Source organism: Asterias amurensis, chromosome 9, assembly GCF_032118995.1.
Source record: "Asterias amurensis chromosome 9, ASM3211899v1".
Taxonomy (NCBI): domain Eukaryota; kingdom Metazoa; phylum Echinodermata; class Asteroidea; order Forcipulatida; family Asteriidae; genus Asterias; species Asterias amurensis.
The window spans coordinates 13,473,022-13,497,349 of record NC_092656.1 but is presented as its reverse complement, the minus strand read 5'-3'; the positions used below and the strand labels follow the sequence as shown (position 1 = coordinate 13,497,349).

Genomic DNA, 24,328 nt, shown 5'->3' with positions numbered 1-24,328 from the left:
GATAATCCTTGCATTTTTGTCGAAATTGGACTAAAATTTAATTAAATCACAAAAGGTAAACCTTGCATCTTTGTCGAAATTGGGCTAAAATGTGATAAAATCCCAAGGAGTAAACCTTGCATCTTTGTCGAAATTGGGCTAAAATTTGATAAAGTCCCAAGGGGTAAACCTTGCATATTTGTCGAAATAGGGCTAAATATTGATAAAATCCCAAGGGGTAAACCTTGCATCTTTGTCGAAATTGGGCTAAAATTTGATAAAATCCCAAGGGGTAAACCCTGCATCTTTATCGAAATTGGGCTAAAATTTGATAAAATCCCAAGGGATAATCCTTGCATTTTTGTCGAAATTGGGCTAAAATTTAATTAAATCACAAAAGGTAAACCTTGCATCTTTGTCGAAATTGGGCTAAAATGTGATAAAATCCCAAGGAGTAAACCTTGCATCTTTGTCGAAATTGGGCTAAAATTTGATAAAATCCCAAGGGATAATCCTTGCATTTTTGTCGAAATTGGGCTAAAATTTAATTAAATCACAAAAGGTAAACCTTGCATCTTTGTCGAAATTGGGCTAAAATGTGATAAAATCCCAAGGAGTAAACCTTGCATATTTGTCGAAATAGGGCTAAAATTTGATAAAGTCCCAAGGGGTAAACCTTGCATCTTTGTCGAAATTGGGCTAAAATTTGATAAAATCCCAAGGGGTAAACCCTGCATCTTTATCGAAATTGGGCTAAAATTTGATAAAATCCCAAGGGGTAAACTTTGCATCTTTGTCGAAATTGGGCTAAAATTTGATAAAATCCCAAGGGGTAAACCTTGCATCTTTGTCGAAATTTTGCTAAAATTTGATAAAATAACCAGTGGTAAGCCTTGCATTTTTGTCGAAATTGGGCTAAAATTTGATAAAATCCCAAGGGGTAAACCTTGCATCTTTGTCGAAATTGGGCTAAAATTTGATAAAATAACCAGTGGTAAGCCTTGCATTTTTTTCGAAATTGGGCTAACATTTGATAAAATCCCAAGGGGTAAACCTTGCATCTTTGTCAAAATTGGGCTAAAATTTGATAAAATCCCAAGGGGTAAACCTTGCATCTTTGTCGAAATTGGGCTAAAGTTTGATAAAATCCCAAGAGTTAAACCTTGCATCTTTGTCGAAATTGGGCAAATTTGATAAAATCCCCTTGCAACTTTTTGTAACAAAAAATTAATAAAATGGCTAAGATTTTGTAAATAAAGGGGAATAGCGGATAAGTCTTGCAAGTTTTCAGCATCATTTTTTCTCTCTCCGATTTGCCTAACCTTCAGTGGCATAAAAACCATTGATTATTAGAAGAAAGTTGCTGAGTTACAGGTGCTTGGGTTGGGCTTGTTTGGAAACTCAATTTACTCAGAGAAATAATGTTCAACTCCTCGCACTCCATTAAGCCTCCCCTCAAATACCACGTGAATTGGTAAAGAAACAATTCGCCGACATTCAAAAAAAATCTGTCCATAAGTTTTCAGCTGTGAAATGTTTATATTCGCTTTACCTAAAAATAGGCGGAATTGAAATATTAACACAATAGATAGTAAATATCTTAAAAATAGTTTTAAATTAAAACAAATTTGTGCAGAAAGTTAGTTAGAGTGAAGACCAGGCATTCAGGGGACTCAAAGTCTGATCGAAACCAGCGTGGTGATCACCCATTAGAACCCTTAAGGGATGGCTAGTCCCGGCCCCTCCTTTACTTTCCGACCCGGAAAAATCATCCTACCCTAATTTGGGGAGAGACATGACGGACCCCAATCACTTACTGGTGCTAGCAGTAAAAGTCATGTCCCTTTGGTACGGGGCGGGATTCGAACCGGGTCTCCCAGCTCTGGAACGCACGCAAGCGAACGATCCAGTGCACTGTGTCGCCACAGTGCCCGTTGGTGTTAGGAGGTGATTTTAAACACTACTTAAACAACTCAGTGCGTAACAGCAACGGCTTAATAAAATAAAAAGAAAATAATTTGTACAGTAGCGGGATTCGAACCGGGGCTCGTACGTCTCTAAGCCAACCCTTACCACATGGGCTGCCGATCCATGTACATTTTGAAGTGAGTTTAATAATAATAATATAAGTAAAAGCATCGGATGTATCCTGTCTGACGAGACGACACGCTCGAATGGCTTTGATGAGTAAAATCTTCAGGGACGTGCATCTTCCACTATTTTTAAATTGTTTTCATCGATGGTTTATTAATTTTGATCGGCCGCCATCCTTGATGAAGAGCCTTTGCAAGGTTTAGGCCTATACCCCATGTAGTATAATCACATTTCAGCCCATTTTTGGCGAAAATGCAAGGGTTCCTTTGTAATTTCAGCCTATTTGTGATGAAATTTCAAAACACAATTTTGACATTACATTTTGGAGTATTTTTCCACATTTGTTATTTTCCACATGGTCATAAAATTCTATTTTGAGGAATCAAAATTAGCTGTTGCAAAATCCTTCCTCGAAAGCTAATAACCAATCAACAAAACAAACATGTATTTTTAGTGTGGGGGATTTATGTGTTGCCCAATTAAGTTTCCCTCGTGGCCTAATTACACTAAGCTCGGCATTATAATTGGTAATCTTAATCTCATGAACTACCTCTCTTAATTTAATTGACTCATTTCCACAAGAGTGTTTTGTAACTTCAAGATGTACTGCGTCTACCCATATGGAGCAATAGCTATTGCATAGCTTAGTGACATGTACTCAAAACACCCTCAAGATTTTAAATACAAAGTGATATTGTGCCAAGTAAAAACAAATACCCCAAAAGAGGAGGATGAGGGCCTTTTAATTTTTCTTTCTATCAAAGGTGGCCGCCAAGCATTTCAAACTGGACATAAATTCTTTAGTTTCAAGTCACCTTACGTTATACTGTTCTAAGTTATTACAAAAAAATAGTCAGAATAGTGATAAATTCACAGAGAATTTGTTTTGGTTTTAAAAACCAAATGTAAAACAAAGAAAACAAAAGGTTCGGCCTCAAAAAAAAGGGATGAAGGAGGAGACGAACAACTGCTTTCAGTTGTCATGGTCTGAATAATTGTGAAACTACAAATCTGAGAATCACAGCGAATGGACATTGTTTCTTTTTCGGTCATACATCACACTTTAAGGAGGCAGCCATTCCAGCGAACACACTCAGTATAACGAACCATGTTTAACAACTAATGGAGTGTGAGCCACCGATGAAAAATGTCCCTTTTGAATGACATGCCCTTTTCTTTTCCTTTTTCACACATTCTACTAAGATTGCCTCCCGAATAATATGCCAGTAAAAATTGTATCAAATGAAAAGGTCTTTATATACAGCTGCCAACACAATTCCACAAATATTGCATTTCCACATTTCTTTACACCTATCATTGAGCCTGTTTACACCCTGATTTATAGACCAGTCCATTGGCTTCACGGTACAATTTATTGGCTACCAAAGTAAATTTTATATAATTCTCAGCTAACTTTGATTTTTCTTTGAAATTTTCAAATATCAATGTGAATGAAATAAAACCATTAAAAACAAGAAAATAAAATACCGGAATAAAGGAATGTGACAACCGGATACGCACAATACAACGACGTGCTAAAACCTTGTTCATTTCTACTTGCAAAGACCAGAGTGTACATAAATATTTCCAACAGTTATTGATAAATAAAATAAAACTGGGATAGTACAGTGGATAGTGGACAATATTGTGAAATATTAAAAGCAACTTTTACATTAATTTTCCACTATGGTATAATTATAATCGATAACACCGTATCAGAAAACACACAATGTATCGATTTATTGTCAAGCCACGTCCATTAATTTTACTGGGAACGATGTTTCACCAATAGTTTGTTCATATTGAAGCCCTAGACGTTAATAAATAAAACTATTGGCCTGCAATCAGTCTTTGATATCAACAATATTAGTCAAACTTTTAATGTTAACTTGTTAGTCTCAGTTCAGAGGAGGCAGACAACTTACTTCCGTCTATGAAGCAGCTAAAACATTCCTAAGTTGTTACAGTTACGTCTACATCTCTCGAATCAGATAAAACAAACGTTGACTTAGTGTCATTACTGTACTGTGTGTGTGCAGCTTTTACTTCACGGTGTCAAAACCTATGGGGCGCAACGTTAACCCATAACGATATGTATATTGATCAAGTTGCTAGGGTATTTTTTCGCTGACATTTACGCCTGATATTGACTGTTTATGGTCGTGACACGACCATGTAGAGCAGCCATTGTAGCAAGTCAAATCAACGGTCAAAATATAACAGCAGCTGTTTTTATCATCAATGTCTCCTCCGAAATCAAATTTGTGTAGTGGCGCTGCTGGGGCACGAGCGACAGTCTCCTCCCTAGCAATTAACGTCTCTATTTTAAAGACAGTGGACGCTATTGGTAATTGTCAAAGACCAGTCTGCTCACTTGGTGTATAATTATGCATAAAATAACAAACCTGCGAGAATTTGAGCTCAACTGGTCGTCGAAGTTGCAAGATAATAATGAAAGAAAAAACACCATTGTCACACAAAGTTGTGTGCTTTCAGGTGTTTGATTTCGACACCTCAAATTCTAAATCTGAGGTGTCGAAATCAAATTCGCTGAAAATCACTTTTTTTCTCATAAACGATGTCACTTCAGAGGGAGCCGTTTCTCACAATGTTTTATACCATCAACCTCTCCCCATTATTCGTCACCAAGTCAGGTTTTATGCTAATAATTTTTTTTAGTAATTGCCAATCGTGTCCACTGCCTTTTTAATGTCTCTGTTTTGAACGACTGAAACATACAACTTGGTATTGTGTTTGCATTTGCATTATCTACTTCCTCTCTAGAGACAGCTTGGACGAAGATTTGAGAGGAAGTCGGGATGAAGTTTTTTTAGTCTACAGTTTGATACTCGGTTTTTGTTTAGTAATATGATGGAGCAAAGGATACAAGGCATGCGGTCGAATTACATCCAAGTTAATGAATGTTTTCCTTGAATAAAGACCGTAAGAACCCATTTGGAAATGTCACGTTATGGTTTCTGGATCAAAGCATTTACCTCAATGATTCGAAGCAAGCTGTGGATTCTACTCTGATGCTGTGTCAGCTTAAAGGCACTGGACACTATTGGTAATTACTCAAATTAATTGCTAGCATAAAATGTTTCTTGATTACGAGCAGTGGATATTTGTTTAATAATAGTATGAAGCAGTGTGAGAAACGGCTCCCTCTGAAGGAACGCAGTTTTTGAGAAAAAAGTTATTTCTCACTAAACTATTTGACTTGAATTCAAAACCTAACCTGGGTCTGAAAGCACACAACTTGTGCAACAAGGATTTTTCTTCTTCCGTTATTCTTTCGCAAACTTCGACGACCAAGTTAGCTCACATTTTCACAGGTTTGTTATTTTGTGCATATGTTGAGATACACCAAGTGAGAAAACTTGTCTATGACAATTACCAAATGTGTTCAGTGCCTTTAAGTGGTCACGGAGAGTCGGCGTCCACGGATAATAAAACTGGCTCAATTTGGCTCATCACGGCGCGTCATAGATGTATATGGTGCTTTAGTCTCTCTAAAGACAAACTGCAAATCACCTCAAGCTGCAATTAACCGTATAATACATATTGGCTATTTTGGAAACGCTTGTGCTAACCACAAATGTCCATGTTTTAAGTTGCAATTTAACATTACAAAAGATTCAGTAGTTGGATTGATGGTCAAGTACTAGCCCTGGTGGTCTTACACTTTCGTATTGTACTACAGTGACTTGACTTGACTAGCCCTATAAAGGACTCTTCCTCTGTGCACAGACAGTTGAAATCAGTGGCTTGTTGCACGTAAGATTGAGTTATGAAGCTTTGAAAAATGTCCGCCCCAGAAAAGGGCCTTAATAGGTACAGAGGAAGAGTCCTATGTAGGGCTATTCAAGTACTTGTATTCGGTGCTCAATACGTCTGACGTCATTGTGACCCCCCCCCCCCCCACCCCAACACAACCTCCCTCTTATTGTGTGGTGTTCTGAGGTGTAAATTGTGTGTATTTTTCTTTATCGATGTATCGTTTGTTTGGATTTAATTCCTCCCGTAAAAAGTGTGTGCGTTTGTTTGTGTTTCATTCCTCTCGTGAAGAATTGCGCTTGGGTGTTATAATTTTGCACGCGCCAGGTAGAAATTTATAAAAGAATCCAAGCCGTGATTCTGCCAAACTTTAAAACACGATAAAAAGGGCGACGTTTAACATATTGCTGATCCTTTGTTTTAAAATTAAAATGGCGGTCTAGCTTGAAGTAAACGTATATGTGTTAAAAAGGAACACGTTGCCTTGGATCGGTCGAGTTGGTCTTTGAAAAGCATTTGTAACCGTTTGTTATAAAATGCATATGATAAGAAAGATATTTTAAAAGTAGAATACAATGATCCACACAAATATGCCTCTAAATTGCGTGGTTATCCTTTTACTTTGTGAACTAACACGGTCGGCCATTTGTGGGAGTCAAAAATTTGACTCCCATAAATGGCCGACCGTGTTAGTCGACGAGGTAGAGGAAAACCACGCAATTTCGAGTGATACTTGTGTGGATCATTATATTTTACTTTTAAAATATCTTTCTAATCATATGCATTTTATAACAAATGAATACAAACGCTTTTCAAAGACCAACTCGACCGATCCAAGGCAACGTGTTCCTTTAAAGTCAAAGTATAGCTCTAATTACATACATGTCAGGTATACACAAAATAAACTAACCCGTAAACAGTTCACTTCAAAAGTTGGTAGCGTTTTTGAGATTAAGATTGAAATAATTTCGAAACCCTCTCCCTAAAACCCCATCCCTTTGAAGGGAAATGTTATAATCAACAGCAGCATTTGGAGTCATTACCTGCCTACCAAATATTTAGGGGGATCATGACCCTTCCTTTAATGATATTCTTCGTTGTCCAATATTATTGTAGATGGTATTTGTTTTTGTTACAAATTATTTCGAGGACGCGAGGTCGTGCTGCACCTGAACAAAACCTATATAAATAAAATGAAAAATTATTGCCAAGTTGACACGTTTTACATTATGGCGTCATTCTTGTTTTCATTTTACTTCCAGTGTGTACATAGAGAATTAAAAAAAGGGGTCAAGGGATAGTGTCCATCACGGCAGTTAATCAAATCAATTTTATTAAATTTGACTTGTATACAGTGACGGACAGCCAAGTACTTGCCCATGTTCAGATTCGATGACAGGATAAAACACATTCGCATCAATCTGAATATACTGTTACTAATGTCTGAATGAAGACATAACAACTATCAAAATTAATTTTTAAATGGCCTGTATAAAAAACTTTTGGTAAAGACTCTTAGAGAAATCACAATAAGCCCTAATACACGTGTTCACAAAATCCCCGAAAAAATAAAAACCATTACCCAATTTGAACAATCAACCACTGGAAACAGTGGGAAATAATGAAATAAAGGTTGCTGGAGAAGGAGAAGGCGTAGGAGGCGAGCTGCATAGTATGGGGTAGTTATTTTTCCTATCAATTTGCACAAAATAGAGACACTGGAGATACCATGTTGTTGCCTTCATCCTAAAGCCTTCATCTATACAGTGGATATACAACGGCAGGAAAAATCGAAACCAAAATCAAATTAATCTGAGCAAGTCTTCTCAGATTGGTTGAAAGGTATATGATTATTGAAAGCTGGACGACGGAAAAGAATTTGCTCAATGATAAGAATAATGTAGCGACATTTGTCGTTACTGATAGGCATATTAAGTGATATCCCCTACCATCCAAACCCCCCACCCCCCCCCCAAAAAAAAACAAAAAAACAAAAAAACAAAAAAACACTTGCACGTGATGCACTTACCTACGCCATGTCAGTGATTTTAGTTTACTGACACCCCCGTAGTTGAGCAGACTTAAATATCAGTATCCAACCACTGTAATTACCATGTGTGTCGATCCTCTCTCTACTCATCTTTAATTTAGGATCCATCAACCCATGGTGATGGGTTCGGTCATGCTCAATCGTGCGTGTCTAATCTATTTGACAGGCTGTTTTTTAGCCAACCTTTTCTCTTCGTTGCCACCAAGGTTATATCAAGAAATAATGATATGCATGCTGCAGAGACACTGTGCTCTATGGTAGGGTAGGTTCGTGCGCCATTGTATTTTTCATACCCATAAGAGCTTGTGTTCGAGATCGGAATTGGTGGGGAATAATTTTGGTCATTCCTATTCACGAAAACACACACAAAGTAATTAGTTATTACCAAATCATCTGATATGGCTAATAGTTGGCTAAAATTCCGCATCAGATTGTCACTATCTTTAAGGCAGTGGACACTATTGGTAATTACTCAAATAATTATCGGTATAAAACCTCACTTGGTAACGAGTAATGGGGAGAGGTTGATGGTATAAAACATTGTGAGAAACGGCTCCCTCAGAAGTGACGTAGTTTTCGAGAAAGAAGTAATTTTCCACGAATTTGATTTCGAGACCTCAAGTTTAGAATTTGAGGTCTCGAAATCAAGCATCTGAAAGCACACAACCTCGTGTGACAAGGGTGTTTTTTCTTGCATAGTTATCTCGCAACTCTGATGACCAATCGAGCTCAAATGTTCACATGGTTAGTTATTTAATGCATATGTTGATATACACCAAGTGAGAAGACTGGATTTTGACAATTACCAATAGTGTCCATCGCTTTAAAGATGCTATGTCAGATTTTTTGGCCACAAACCTTAAAAATAGATTTTTTTGAGTGAATGGTATTTCAAAGAGTATCACCCGCTCTAACGAAAAAAAAAGTTTAACTTTTACTTTTAATGGTCAGGAACCATGACAAAATTTTAAAACGTTTCTTATAAAACACAAAAGAATTGGTCACGTAATATATTGTCGGTATTCCGACAAAAAACTAATTTTGAGCACTTTATTTCACTGCTAATAATTGGCGGACTGTTTCGAGCAATGACTCAGATGAAAGCTGGTAACTTTCTCGACCCCCATCAAAATTGTTGGGTCAAATCGGCCAAAAATCTGACATAGCATCTTTAATCAGGACAGGTAAAAATTTGTAAAAGAAGAACATATCAAACATCCAATCAGATTTTTTACAGTATTATGGCAATCGGATACGGAATTTTGTCTTATAATAGATCAATAATGCATTTCATACACAACACTGTTGTTCGTTTCGGATCATAAGGTTTTGTAAACTGGTGGGGCGTGATGTGCTTTGTCATTACTTACATGGTATTTTAAAATTATATTCCTTCTGCAAATTCTAATGTTGCGAAATTCAGAGGTCATATGAAGACGCATGACAAGCACGTAGGGAATCTTTAAGTAGTAGTTAGTCATTATGCGATGAAAGAGTGGTGTATCTTCACAGTCAACGCTATATCTCAGATTAAGGACCATTAGGCGAATCCTACTAATACTAAAATGAACATAATGCAAAGGCCTTTTAATCAAGTGTTCTCTCCAACACCATAATTACTTCTAAATGATTAACTGTTTAACGACCGCACCCGATTCGATGTGGTGCAGTCCGATGCACCGAATGCAGTAGCCTATGTGTTTTATTTGTTTTTCTTCGCCGTTTAAATTGACACGTTACATTGGAACGGGCGAGGTGTTCAATGAAAAGCGTTTGAAACCGTTTGTAATAAAATGCATACGGTTAGAAAGATGTTTTAAAAGTAGAATATACATGTAACGATCCACACAAATATGCCTCGAAATTGCATGGTTTTCATATACGGCGTGAAACAAGGCACGCCATTTTGTGGAGTCAAGTCAATTGACTCCATAAAATGGCCGACCGTGTAAGTTCGCAAACTAAAAGGAAAACCACGCAATTCCGAGGCATGTTCGTTGTATTTTACTTTTACAAACATCTTTCTAACCATATACATCACACATTAGTGTAGGAGTCAAACGCAAATAATTGTCTTTATCCTTGGTGCAAATTTAGCATAATATTAAAATCTTTACGGTATTGCTAAGTATATCATGCTTGCAAGGCAAAATGCAAAAAACAGTATAGAACGCTAGAAATTATTTAGTAAAAGGAAATGAGATGAAAACATTAAATTCTGATTCATGTTACTCGCATATACAACCACCTGCTCTATTGTAATTTCAAGGTTTTTGATTTCAAACATGTATCTCAAAAGTGATCAATTGTGACCAAAATGTCGTCCCTAAACCAAGGTTTTGGTAGTCAAAGACCAGTATTCTCACTTGGTGTATCTCAAAATAGTTAGGCATAAAATAACAGACCTGTGAAATTTTGAACTAAATTTGTCTTCGATGTCGCGAGAGAATAATGGAAGAAGAAAAAACTGTGTCGCACAAGTTGTGTGCTTTCATGCTTGTATGCAAGTTGTATGCCTTAAATTCGAGACCTCAGCTGAGGTCTCGGATTTAAACATTTCAGTGGGAAATTCCTTCTTTCTAAAAAAACTATGTTACTTCAGAGGGAGACGTTTCTCACAACGCTTTATACCATCAACAGCTCTCTATTGTTCGTTACAAATGCGTTGTTTATGCTAACAATTATTTTCCCCGAGTACACAAAATAGTATACAATGCCTTTAAAGCCAACAACCGACCTTCCCCGCCCCAGTTTTGAAACACAGGTTGTCGATAATAAAATGACGCGCTACATCACACAGTGAGTGTCTCTGTTAGTGAAAACTTGGTTTTTATTCAGTGCACATAATCGCAGCCGCGCATATATTGTGCAGCAGCTATCTAACCTAATTTATCATTTCTGGTTGTATGAAGCCAAGGATCCTCAGAAATGCGAATGTAATCACTACATCCGACCCAAGACCCCATTGAAGAGAAGACAAGAAGGGCGTTTTATAGGAGGGAAACCCAAGAGAATGATTCGGGGGAAAACACGCCGGTTAGTTAAACCCAATCCACATAGTGCTCCGGCGGGATTCGAACCGGGGTCGCAGAGGTGGAAGGCAAGGGGGAAAATCACTTCCCTAAACCGACAGACAAACATAACAACATTCATTTGTTACCCTTGTTCATCGGGCACTCTTCATTTAGCCCGTGTAAGATGTAGCCCTCCTCATGTATACGTTATTCATTTCTATTTGCTGTAACGTCATAACAAGTCATATTCAAAACACCAACACACTCGAGACATTCGAGAGTAAATTAAAAGCACATCTCTTCTCTTCTCGCCCCTAAACTTACTTTTTCATAGCTCTCTTCATACCAGCGCAATGTATTTTTGTAAAATGCGCTTTATAAGTCTACTATTATTATTAATATTTCTTGCAGTTCTGGTCCATGTTGTTCCTGCGTAAACCCTGATGTCATGTCTCCATCTTCTTTTCTATCTACATCTTCTACATGTCCTTGGTTGCCAATCCATTGTTCCTGGATGTCTACATAGTGTCATTTCTTCGGGCAGTGTGTCTATAGCACATCTCAATTTAGCTTATTTTATTGTCCTCATTATGTCTACTCCAGTTTTCTTACGTATTTCTGTGCATTTAAAGGCAGTGGACACTATTGGTAATTGTCAAAGTTGGTGTATCTCAACATATGCATAAAATAACAAACTGTGAAAATTTGAGCTCAATCGGTCATCGAAGTTGCGAGATAATAATGAAAGAAAAATAACCCTTGTCACACGAAGTTGTGGGCGTTTATAGATGGTTGATTTCGAGACCACAAGTTCTAAATCTGAGGTCTCGAAATCAAACTCGTGGAAAATTACTTCTTTCTCGAAAACTATGGCACTTAAGAGGGAGCCCCTTCTCACAGTGTTTAATACCATCAACCTCTCCCCATTCCTCGTCACCAAGAAAGGTTTTATGCCAATAATTATTTTGAGTAATTACCAATAGTGTCTACTGCCTTTAATCATGTCTCTAATGACGATAATTATGTAGCATTTGCCATTGCTCTTTGTGTTGTGCGGATTTTCTGTTCTATTGGGGCCATTTTAACCAATCTACAAATTGTCTCAACTCTCCGGGAAGCATACAGCCTCAAGCTGTGTGTAAAAGCTCTTTTGGGTTTAGCGCAATCAAAAACCTCAGCCTTTGCAGTGGCCTTTTACATCCGGTTTAAGGGGAGCGATTTATGGTTGAGTGTTTTGCTTAAGGACCCATCAAGTGCCATGAATGGCATAACACAGTCAGATGACCAAAGGTATTGCAGAACTTGAGTCCCAAGACTGGGTTTATGAAGAGAGAAGTTTTGATTGTTCCATTTTAAATGAATGCTATACAGAATTGGTAAGAGAAAAAAAATCGTGAAGATCACAAACTTACTTAACACTTACACTGTCTATTGATGATGATGATAGTAGAAAACATCCCTTGAAATATTCTGTCTGAAATGCCATAATTGATGAGAATCAATTAATCTAACTTCGCGTTTGGAGTTTTTCGCTCAGTGAGCGTTTTATACATTTTAATGCAAAATTTGTAATCTCCTCTCGTGAACCAGATGGCCTATCGATCTCAAACTTCTTCAGGTTTGCCAGTTTATGTGTATGGCGGATTACATAAAGTGTTTACACTGCCAGCAACTGTTTTGTTTAGCAAAAACTAATTCTGTAATGTTCCTTTAATTCCCTCATATACCTCAATCTTTATGAATGGTGTTACATTTTTAACTGCACCGAAACAATTGTTAACGTAAATCGAAGCTGTATATACTGTACGTTCATTTTAACGACTTTGGATCCAGCACTATAAATACAACTACAGCATGGGAATAATGGCGGACCAATTTATCTCAACACCGACCGTTTTTATGGCAATATATTTGTGTGATGACTACAAACTATATAAACCCATTGGAACAAAATCATGTTTGTTGATATTACCCTCATTTTCTGTCAAATGTAATCGATTTGAATTATTATGATGCTCTGAATACCTTAAAGGAGTGCCACATGGACATTTGTTTGTTAACACGATGTATATTTGTGCTAAATGTGCTAAATGATCTTTTCTTTGCTATTTAAAGCCAATAGACACTTTCGGTACACAGTATTTTCCCAAGTCCCACACTTCGTGTATCAAAACTTATATATAAAATAACAAACCTGTGAAAATTTAGGCTCAATCGGTTAGCGGAGTCGGGAGTACATAACGGGAAAACCCACCCTTGTTTCCGCACATTTCGCCGTGTCATGACATGTGTTTAAAATAAATCTGTAATTCTCGATATCGAGAACTAATATTGTTTTAATGTTTTCTCAAAAAGTAAAGCATTTCATGGAATAATATTTCAAGAGAAGTCTTTCTCCGTTACCTCTGTAATCCCTGTAAATTATTTGTAAATCTGTCAATTTTGTATTTTGTTTCTGTACCGAAAGTGTCTAATGGCTTTAAGTATCCTTAATCCTCTCACCATCCTATTTTCCCGACGTATGTTCTCCCAGTATGAGCTGTCCTTATGTTACGGTTCAGCTGTTGCATCAAGCTGTGATTATTTTCCCAAATACATTTAAACGAGTATGTTACGAATACGCATGCGTAATTACGGAGTCCTATAGCGATTATGTTACAAATACGCAAGTGTAACTACGTAGGCCTATAGCGATTTAAGACACTGGACACTATTGGTAATTTTGTCTCACTTGGTGTATCTTAACATAATTTTATGCAAAAATAACAAACCTGTGAAAATTTGAGCTCAATTGGTCGTCAAAGTTGCGAGGGAATAATGGAAAAACGCCCTTTTGTTGCGCAAGTTGTGTGCTTTCAGATGATTGATTTCGGGACCTCAAAATATAATTCTTAGGTCTCGAAATCAGATTCAAATATTTTAGTAAAAAATACTACTTTCTCAAAAACTACGTTACTTCATACTACTATATCAACAGCCTTCTAGACCATTAGTCGTTACCAAGGTTTTATGCTCTTATAATTATGTTCGAGTATTTACAAACAAAGTTACCAGTGCCCTTAAAAGGGTAGTGTTGTAATGATCAAATCAGGGCCCCTTTTTATAGAGCTGCCAAAACAGAAATCATGCTTAAAATTGTATGCAAAGCGAAACTAGCATTAACACTCAAGTCAAACACTGTACATGTACATTGAATTGTTTCAGCTGGTAATAACCTTTTCCCGATCAACAGCTCTAGCAAAAGTCCCCTCGCATCGGCGGCCATCTTTGATAAAACGTGCACACGTCAAAGAGGACACATGTCAAAGATGGTGGTCAATGACGTCATGTGCAAACCGTCAATTGGGCCGAGACTTGTGGCTATGTACTGACTGCTTCGAGTGTTATGGTTAAAACTACGACGACCAAAGGTGATCCTTGGCACGTTCTATAATTCGCCTCGGGAAAAATAGACCGCTCAAGGGACCATTGAGTTAAAGCAGCCAATATTTGTTTTATAACAACACATGTTGTGCCCAGACGGTAACACCAAGAAGATGCTGTTGCTATGGGTAAAGTTCATTGGTTGCCATGGGATTTCACATCGGAGGCCAATAGTACTTATGTCATTCGAGCTACATGTTGTAGTAGCACTACCGGGCAATCTTTGTAGTCTAGATAGTAAGACACTGCTGTAGATTTGCAAGGGTCTTGGGTTCGAATTCCACTAAAGTAAAAAATGCCTGTGATACTTTGTTCACAGGACTCGGGAAAGTACTGAGTGTACAGTGCTAACACACTTTGGTGTATGGGTAAAAACCAAAGTTAATAATCGTTATTCCCGATGCAAATTTAACAGTTATTATAAGACATATCATGTGACGCGCTCCTAACCAATCAAAGTGTTTGATCCTGTAAGGGTTGTCCTAATGTAATAACAAATAATAAAGCTAACCTCATGTTAATGGTGTAAAAAGCTATCGCACGATACCTTACCGGGCAAAGTCTGTCAACATCAAAAATATCTGATGACATCCTGACAAATTTGTCTTTCCTTTTTTTTATGGGTATGTTTTGGTGTAGCCTATTCCTATCAACTCCCAATGTTAATAGCTCAACCGAAAAGCCTTGAATTTTGCATTTTTTTCTAACAAAATACTCATCAGTGAAATTTAAAAGATCCATGACGTCATAATATCAAATTTTGCTCTGAAAAGGTAAGGTATGAACAAAAGCATCCCCGTACAAGAAATGTTAGACCCATTTTTTCTCAGAATGATGCAATTTGATATTTTTGGTGATGATACATATTTTGCATTGGGAGGGTTTCGAATTTTAAAGGCAGTGGACACTATTGGTAATTACTCAGATAACTAGTAGCATACAGCCTCACTCGGTAACGAGTAATTGCATGGGAGAGGTTGATAGTATAAAACATTGTGAGAAACGGCTCCCTCTGAAGTAACGTAGTTTTCGAGAAAGAAGTTACTTTCCACGAATTTGATTTCGAGACCCCAGAATTAGATTTAGCATCTACAAGCACACAACTTACTTCGTGTGACAAGGGTGTTTTTTCTTTCATTATTATTTCGCAACTTCGACGACCAATTGAGTAATTTTATGCATATGCTGAGATACACCAAATGCGAAGACTGATCTTTGACAATTACCAATCGTGTCCAGTGTTTTAAGGTAAGAGCCTTGTAATGTTTCCCTCTCACACGAGGACACAATGAGTACCCAAATTAGATTTAATATTTCTCATAATATTTGATCATGATGGCACAGTCCCTACTACGAGCACAGGAAACCTGTCGTTAATGTCAAAGACCGGTTTCCTCAATTGGATAAAATAACAAATCTGCGGTAATTTTGACACAACAGGTAATCAAAGTTGCATGAGAATAATAAAGAAAAACACCCTTGGTTGCACAAATTTATGTGATGCATGCTTTCGGATACATAACAAAATGCTTCAGGCCTGAAGTATTTTTGGAGTGAGAAATTACTTCTTTCTCAAAAACTACGTTACTTCAGAGGGAGCCGTTCTCACAATATTTTTTACTCTCAACAGCTCTCCAATGCTCGTTACGAAGTAAGATTTTTATGCAAACATATAATAATTTGAGTAATTCCCAATAGGGTACAGTGCATTTCAAGAGTTTAATCGTACAGAAGAAAGACATATTATGTACATCAAAAGACAAAAAGGAGACGATGACGTGAAGTGAACGTCCGTGGAAAGGTTGTTAAACCCCTACATGATTAGCATTATTATGAATGATGTAGCAGTCTAAGTGAACTGACGTGACTTTTATCAAAACTCAAGTTATCAGTTATTATCATAAGACAGCAATTGCACAACGTAATACGGCCCTGAAAAATTGATTAAACCTTGCTTATACGGGCAGTAAATGGAAACACCGTTGTCAACGAGTTTTTACCCTTTAATTACTTAAAGGTAGTGGACACTATTGGTAATTACTCAAAATATTTATAAGCATAAAACCTTATTACTTGGTATTGACTAATGGACAGCTTTTGGTAAAGTATAAAACATTGTGAGAAACGGCTCCCTCTGAAGTAACGTAGTTTTCGAGAATAAAGTAATTTTCCGCCAATTTGATTTCGAGACCTCAGATTAAGAAGTTGAGGTCTCGAAATCAAGCATATGAAAGAACACAACATCGCGATGACAAGGATGTTTTTTCTTTCATTATTATCTTGCAACTTTGAAGACCAATTAATTGCTCAAATTTTCACTGGCTTGTTATTTTATGCATATGTTGAGATACACCGAGTGAGAAGACTGGTCTTTGACAAATCCCAAAAGTGTCCATTGTCTCTTAAATACCTTTTGGTGGTATACAGTCCATCATTTGGTGATACAGGTTTTCCATCATGTGAAAACGGACCTATTTTATAGATATCACTGGGGTTTATTTATAGTTTTAACAATCTAAGCCTATATCGGTCCATGTGCTCATTTAAAGACACTTTCGAGACCTCGAGAACTCAGATTTAGAATATTCGTGGAAAATTACTTCTTTCTCGAAAACTATGTCACTTCAGAGGGAGCCGTTTCTCACAATGTTTTTTTACCATTAACCTCTCCCCATTACTCGTCACCAAGTAAGGTTTTATGCAAATAATTATTTTGAGTAATTACCAATAGTGTCCACTGTCGTTAAAGTACAAACTATTTTCATCGGCGATGGTTTCTTACACATCTCCATGCCCAACACACATGCGTTTGTTTCGTAGGCCCCCTTTAATAATTTATTTTGACTTATTAACTAATATCTCAGATGTGCTCAACATAACATAATATAAAGCAGTTTGCCGTCAAGTGCGCCCTCGAAGGCCCCAGCGATGTAAAAAATCTAAATATAGTAATTCCACAAAAATGTGGACCACCATTAAACCTAAAGAAACTAATAAGGTTGATTATACGCATGAATAATACCGGGGTCCCCTAATTAATAGCCTTTCAAGTTAATCCAAAGCCGCTCATTTGTTTTAATACACTGCGTGCGAAGCTATATCATCGAAATTATAAGACCTGGGTGTATACGGTTTACAAGGTGTTGTGGCGCAATCTGCACTCAACCACACCAGAAAGCAGTGGGGCGAACACCTTCTCTTAACGATAAGTGTACTTGGTTCTTTTATGTGGGCTTCACGTCCAAATCAGAAGGACGAAGCAATCATGGTTATATATCCTGCTAAAAGGACAAAAGAGTCAAGACTGCAACTAGAATATGCTGATCAGAAACACCAAGGCCCAATTTCATAGAGCTGCTTACCAGCCGATTTGTTTATTTCTATGCGATTTCCATTTCATAGCGCTTCTTATCGTATTAAGCACACGAAAAGGCAACCTTCTTTACTGCACGAAAAAGTGACGTCACGTTGAAAATACACGGTGACCGCGCAAAATACAATATTTTTAAAACATCTTTCTAACAATATCAATTTCATAACAAAGGGTTGCCATTGCTTTTCATGGTCCAATTCGACCGATCCAAGAATACATCCCTTTAAAGTCCGTTACTCTAATATGAGGTACTGAAGTTCCCTTTCGCGCCAAAACAGAAGACACATACATGGCATTGTAAATCCTTAAGGCGTCCGCTAGGCTCCAGTAGTATGCACTTTAGAAATCACACTAACAAGCCAGCATGATCTATATGGTTTCTTATTCCATACCAAGGGACCATTTTAAATGTTTCCCAGGCCCTTTTTAAGAGGAAAAAGAGTTTCTCCTCGAGCCCTTTGAGATATGTACAATTCCACGTGGACGCAGCGACTAATCACGTCTGTGTTTTACATCCTCTTCTTATTTTTTTTTTTTTTTACTGTTCCTCACTATAATAGATGTTAAATTTGCATCGGGGATAAAGAATATTAATATTGGTTTTTACCCATACACCGATGTGTGTTAGCACTGTATACTCAGTACTTTCCCGAGTCCTGTGAAAAAATATCACAGGCATGTTACTCGGGTGGGATTCGAACCCACGACCCTTGCAATTCTAGAGCAGTGTCTTACCAACATAGACTACCGAGGTTGCCCGGCAGCTAGAGGCAGTTCGAATCCTATGTTTTGGCAGCGGGTACCGCAACGATATAATAGATGTTAAATTTGCATCGGGGATAAAGAATATTAATAATATTAATGTTCCTCACTAGTTGAACTGTCATCAATTTTCATGTTTGTGTCTTGGCTCGGGACACCGTCCATTCCTTGCCATATCTTTCAAGTCACTGTCTGATAAGTCATGAAGGGATTCATTATAACCGCCACTTAAGGGATTCGGGTATTTTTTCAAAATGTCCACAGATTTACATTAAACTTACAGGGTTTGAAGAAAATGATAGTGGAAAGCTTCCCTTCAAAAATGACTAACTAAGGTTGTGTAGTTTTTGAGAAATGAGTAAAACAAGTCACAAAATTATTTTCGTCTCATGAGACCAATATAATTTTAGCATGTAAAATCCCCTTAACCAGTTATGATATTATACCAAAACCATAGCATAACTGGTTAATACGTTTGTATACATGCTAAACCTGAGACGAAAATTATTACTTTTACTCATTTTCTCAAAAACTACAGCACCTCAGTAAGTAAAATTTCAAGGGAAGCTTTCTACCATCATAATCTTCAAACTGTGTAAGTTAAATGTAAATCTGTGGACATTGTGTTTTTTGTTAGGAAAAAGTACATATACTTCAAGGGAGTGCGCAACAACATTAATAATGAATGAAATAAAATATTTACAGATTTATAGATAAGTGCAGATTTATTTTTTTTTACTGTTTTTGTTTTTTTGTTTGTTTTTACAGTAAAAGAAAATGGCTTAAAGACATTGGACTAGTCTTCACAGTTGGTGTATCTCAACATATGCATAAAATAACAAACCTGTGAAAATTTGAGCTCAATCGGTCGTCAAAGTTGCGAGATATTAATGAAAGAAGCAACACCCATATCACACGAAGTTGTGTGCTTTCAGATGCTTGATTTCGAGACCTCAAATTCTAAATCTGAGGTCTCAAAATCAAATTCGCGGAAAATTACTTCTTTCTCGAAAACTACGTCACTTCAGAGGGAGCTGTTTCTCACAATGTTTTATACTATCAACCTCTCCCCATTACTCGTAATCAAGAAAGGTTTTATGCAAATTCTTATTTTGAGTAATTACCAATAGGGTCCACTGCCTTTAAATAGGCATGAAGCCTTTCTCAGAAAAACACGCAAAAGTGTATGCAGTGATTTTATTATGTCAAATTGAAGAGAGAGAGAAAGGAATAGTTTTAAAACTTATCACTGCTTTTAAGGATAAAGCAATTTCATAAATTAGATGGTAGACAAGATGTAATATTTTCGACAAGCACGACGAAAAGAGTAATTTGGACCTGATTTTAACTTCAACCTTCCTACTTTGCATTTTCTGCCGATTTTATAATGTCCAAACGCCCATCAAGATAAAACTTACACATCATAAGATTATTTTGAATTTCTCGACCTTTATAACATCTTTACTTCCAGGATGTGGGTCATTTTTGGTCCCCGAACAGGAAAGATGTATACAATGCTGTATCCCGTTTGCAACAAACAGAAGCATCCAAGACAAACGACTATTGTCATCGACAGAAATTAATTTGAAAGCCTCATTATATTAAACTCAGGGTTGACTGGGGATGTGCGTGACTGTGAATGTAATAAATTGTTCCGCTAGCACTGGAATTGCTTCAATTTGCGAGTTTAATGTTGTTAGATCGCTGTGCTCACCATTGTTGTTTGAGAAGTAATTGAATTACGATTGTGTTGTTCATCTACAATAATATTATTGATTTGCTTTGTACAAATGTTGATTTGCATTTACGGTCAATAACAGTACTGTTGGTGAGAAATATTTCCTTGGATACGAACAGTGTAGTATCCATTGCATGACATTGCGTTACCAAAGGATGACCATAAAAACCACATTGATTGATGCCATAGTGAACGTACGCTTTGCCCCTACGACTGTAAGATTATGGTCACAAAATGAACGGTGAAGCTGACCCTGTAATATAAACAATATGGTAGGATCTGCTGGTATTCAAATTAACTTAGGGTAACCACAGATTTACCATAGTATGCACAGGTTTACCACAGAATTGCCGCAGGTTAATCACATAATGACCACATGTTTACAGAGTGACCAAAGTTTTACCACAGAATGACCATAGGTTTACCACGGAATGACCACATATTTACCGCAGAATGACCACAGATTTACCATAGAATGCACAGGTTTACCACATAATTACAGGTTTACCACACAATGGCCGCAGGTTTATCACATAATGATCACAGGTTTATCACAGAATGACCACAGGTTTATCACAGAATGACCACAGGGTTACCACAAAATGACCATAGGTTTACCACAGAATGACCATAGGTTTACCACGGAATGACCACATGTTTACCACAGAATGACCACAGCTTTACCACATAATGACAGGGTCACCACAAAATGACCAGGTTGACCACCAAATGACCACAGGTTGACCATAAATGACCAGACCAGAGGTTTACCTTACGATTTACATCAGGTTTACTTCAGCGTCATTTTTGAACCAATGGAGGACATTGTACACAGATTGTTAGTAGATCTCTTATAATTATACATAAGTAATTACTTGTAACAGTGCGACTATCGCCATAAGGTTACAGACAGATTACAGTTAGAACTTGAGTTTGATATGACCTGGGTATAATAACCTCAGAATGACCCTGACAATGTCATATGAATACCTCTGATCAGCTAAAAATTATAAAGGTAAGATCACCTCAAACAAGGGCAATATGATGACGTACTGTATTGTGACCACTCATTCGTAGTCAGACGACCTTTTCCACAGACATGCCTATACCTTAGGCTAATAGTAAAGTCTGTCCCAAGCTAATACCGCTCATCAGGCCGATGTTTGGTTTCATTTGCATTATACGACCGAGAATATTTGTTTTCCCTCTGGACAGGATACCAGAGTCCATCGCAAAATACGCCTAGATCTCGCCGGTACCCATTTGACGGTGCTCCTGGGTGGAGAGAAGCAATTATGATTATGTGTCTTGCTCGAGGACCCAGACCTTGATTCAAACCAACATTAATTACAGAAGTTGAATCCACAACTCTAGACTGCTCGGCCACGACACCCCACGATGCCACGATTGGGACTTAGTTTGAATAAATAATTTCCTCCGTGGAAAAAATGCATCTTTTTGCAGTTTCTCCCCCATCAGTTACTCCATCCCAAGATTGATACATATTGTTTGTACAAACTATAGTGGCCTCGTAAAAGGTTTGAATAATAATGATGATATAATTATATACTGTATAAATGTTTACATCCTATCCGTAAGCCTACCTTTTCACACTCATCCACACATGCTCTTAGCGTAGCCTCGTCGTAACTGTCCTCGGGTGTTGAGACGAATTCTCCGGCGTAGCCAGTCGAGCTCCCGCAGCGCTGTTGGTGGTGGACCTTGGCCCCTCCGTGCGGCACCGCCAAAGCAGAATGACCACCGCTCCGGGGTCTACTGCACCGTCCGGACGGGGTACGGTTCATTCAAAACCCCTCAGTCGCAGCTACTCATCGGTCAGGGCACGCTAACCCACACCGGTGGCAAAAGTCCTATACAGCCTACTGCCTTAACCATGCACACCTAAGTTTTTACAGTGTCTATTTATATTATGAGCAGATGTATAAAACATACGTTCATAATGTTCACCAGCGGTTGATGAGGTCGAGGTCATGGCATTACCGCCCAAAACGAAATGTGCTTCATTTGTTTTCCTCGCTGCATAAAAAAAAAAACGGTTTGAGAAAACGCGTCTTATTTGAAGAATCACCACAGGCACTTTCACTGTCTAATTATTATTATAGACAATCAAGGGTTAGATGGGAACGAGACCTGCACAGCCCCTACACTGACGCAGTGAATCATGTTTAATGCATTCGGCCCAAGGAGATCCTCGTCGTTGGGATGAGTAACGGACATAAACGATGAGGTTGAGCTCATTGGGCGTGTGGTCCCACCATCATCTTCATCTGTGCATCAGTACAATTTCATATCTCCGCTCGCCCCGTGTTACTACCGCGATAATGTGAATTCGCTACACCGCCGAGCATATTATCCATTGCGTGTTTAAACACGGTTTATATCCACAGTACAATCCCGGATCCAATCCGTTTTCACCAATGTCCAACTGGAACGTTTACACTTGCCTAACAGCGGAGGGTAGTCGAATCGTGCTGGCTTAGCCTTATACGGTACCAGCTGCGTTGTTCATAATAATATCTCTTGCTCCCCTTTCATCAGTTAGACGCAGTAGTAGGGTGGCATGCTGAAAATGACCTTCTATGTCCTCCGTTCTTTCAGCAAAGCTCAGTGGTTATAATTAAGAAATACAAGCCGAGTCTTCGTAATAAACGCACTCGCTGAAAGCATCTGTAAATTGCTCCATCTCATCGCGGTCATAAATCCATAGACTGCGAGGATCTTTTTTTATGGACACACGGGAACGGCTGTTGAGAATGATGTCTTGTCGTGATCATCGTACGGGACACCCGCCCCCAACGGTTGGCGGCAGCAGGAGATAATATACCGATGCCGCTCAGGGCCCAAATTAATAGAGTTGCTTTAGCAGAAAATATTGCTTAACAATGTTATGCTAAGCTGAAATGAGCAGGATACCAGTCACAAATTGAACATGTGACATGGTATTTCCGCTGGTAACATTACTCTGGTAAGCATTTTTTATGCTTACTACTTCGTTGCAGCTCCATGAAAGATTTTGTCAAACAGTGTAGTTGACTCGATTAGTCAATGAGTAAAAAAGTATCCAGGTGGAACAATGTTTGTCACTTCTCTTTTTTACGACAATGTTTGTCTCGTCACATAGATATTATTATTGTTATTATACACATATTGACTGGCAACGAGGTAACTAGTATACGTCTATTCCCACGAGGGACTTTGAGCGACCAGAAGAGCGACCTGTTTCCCGAGGCCGAAGGCCGACTCGGGAAATAGGCCCCTCTTCTGGTCACTCACAGGCCCGAGAGGGAATAGACGGACACTAGTTACCGAATTATGCCAGTCAATATGTGTTTTATAACACAGCTCGGTCTTAAATGTCAAATAAGAACAGAAAAAGGAGTTTTGTAGTTGTTGTTCACGGTTCAAGTCAAGAGAGGGCAATGTTACCGGGGCACTATAATTTAAAGACTACTGCCCGCTCTGGTACTATTCCCGCAAAACACGCGCGCGCGATCACTAGCCTATTTATATTAGTTCATCCCACGTGACCGTGTTTCAGCCAACCAGAAAACAGAACGAGCCGGAGGTGTGTTATAAAAAGGAGTATTGCAGATAGGCCTGATCTTTCCGCACCGAGACACGGTGAACTTGGGGATCTCTTCGTTCACTAAAGGCCCATTCACACGAGCGCTGCAAACGAGGGTCCCGTGCGATTTCATAACATCGATGTTATGAAATCGCAAATCCACGTCGTGTGAATGCTATGTATGTTACGAAATTACCTGGGTCCCGTGTTGTTCATAACACAGATCGAGACCTCCTCCAAAAAATCGCATCGATGTTATAATCATTTCAGAACCAATTAATTGCATGCAGTCACATTGCTGCCTCCGATACGGTAGCTATGTTTAGAGGGTGTTGAGAGACGAAAGAGAAGGTCCTCTCGCTCTGAAACCGTTGTTTTAAAGGGATTGATAGACCGTGTTTGGTTATCACTTAATGGCAGTAAAAACTTTTTTTTCTTCATATTGCAGCTTTCGATAGTGCGAGGCATTTTGATAATCATTTCAACTTGAAGTACGGAAAACAAAATCAGTCTATTATCCTCCAAATTTGAA

At 38.1% G+C, this 24,328-nt stretch overlaps 1 protein-coding gene across 2 annotated transcripts in view; it reads right to left on the bottom strand.

Moving 5' to 3' along the window:
- LOC139942043 (regulator of G-protein signaling 7-binding protein-like) overlaps positions 1-22,903 on the bottom strand; it is a 69,235-nt gene extending 46,332 nt beyond the window's left edge. For both annotated transcript variants that reach the window (XM_071938725.1, XM_071938727.1), the window contains exon 1: positions 21,815-22,903. In XM_071938725.1, the coding sequence (XP_071794826.1) occupies positions 21,815-22,015 (201 nt within the window). In that variant the 5' untranslated portion in view covers positions 22,016-22,903. The remainder of the gene's footprint in view (positions 1-21,814) is intronic.
- Positions 22,904-24,328: the final 1,425 nt, after the last annotated feature.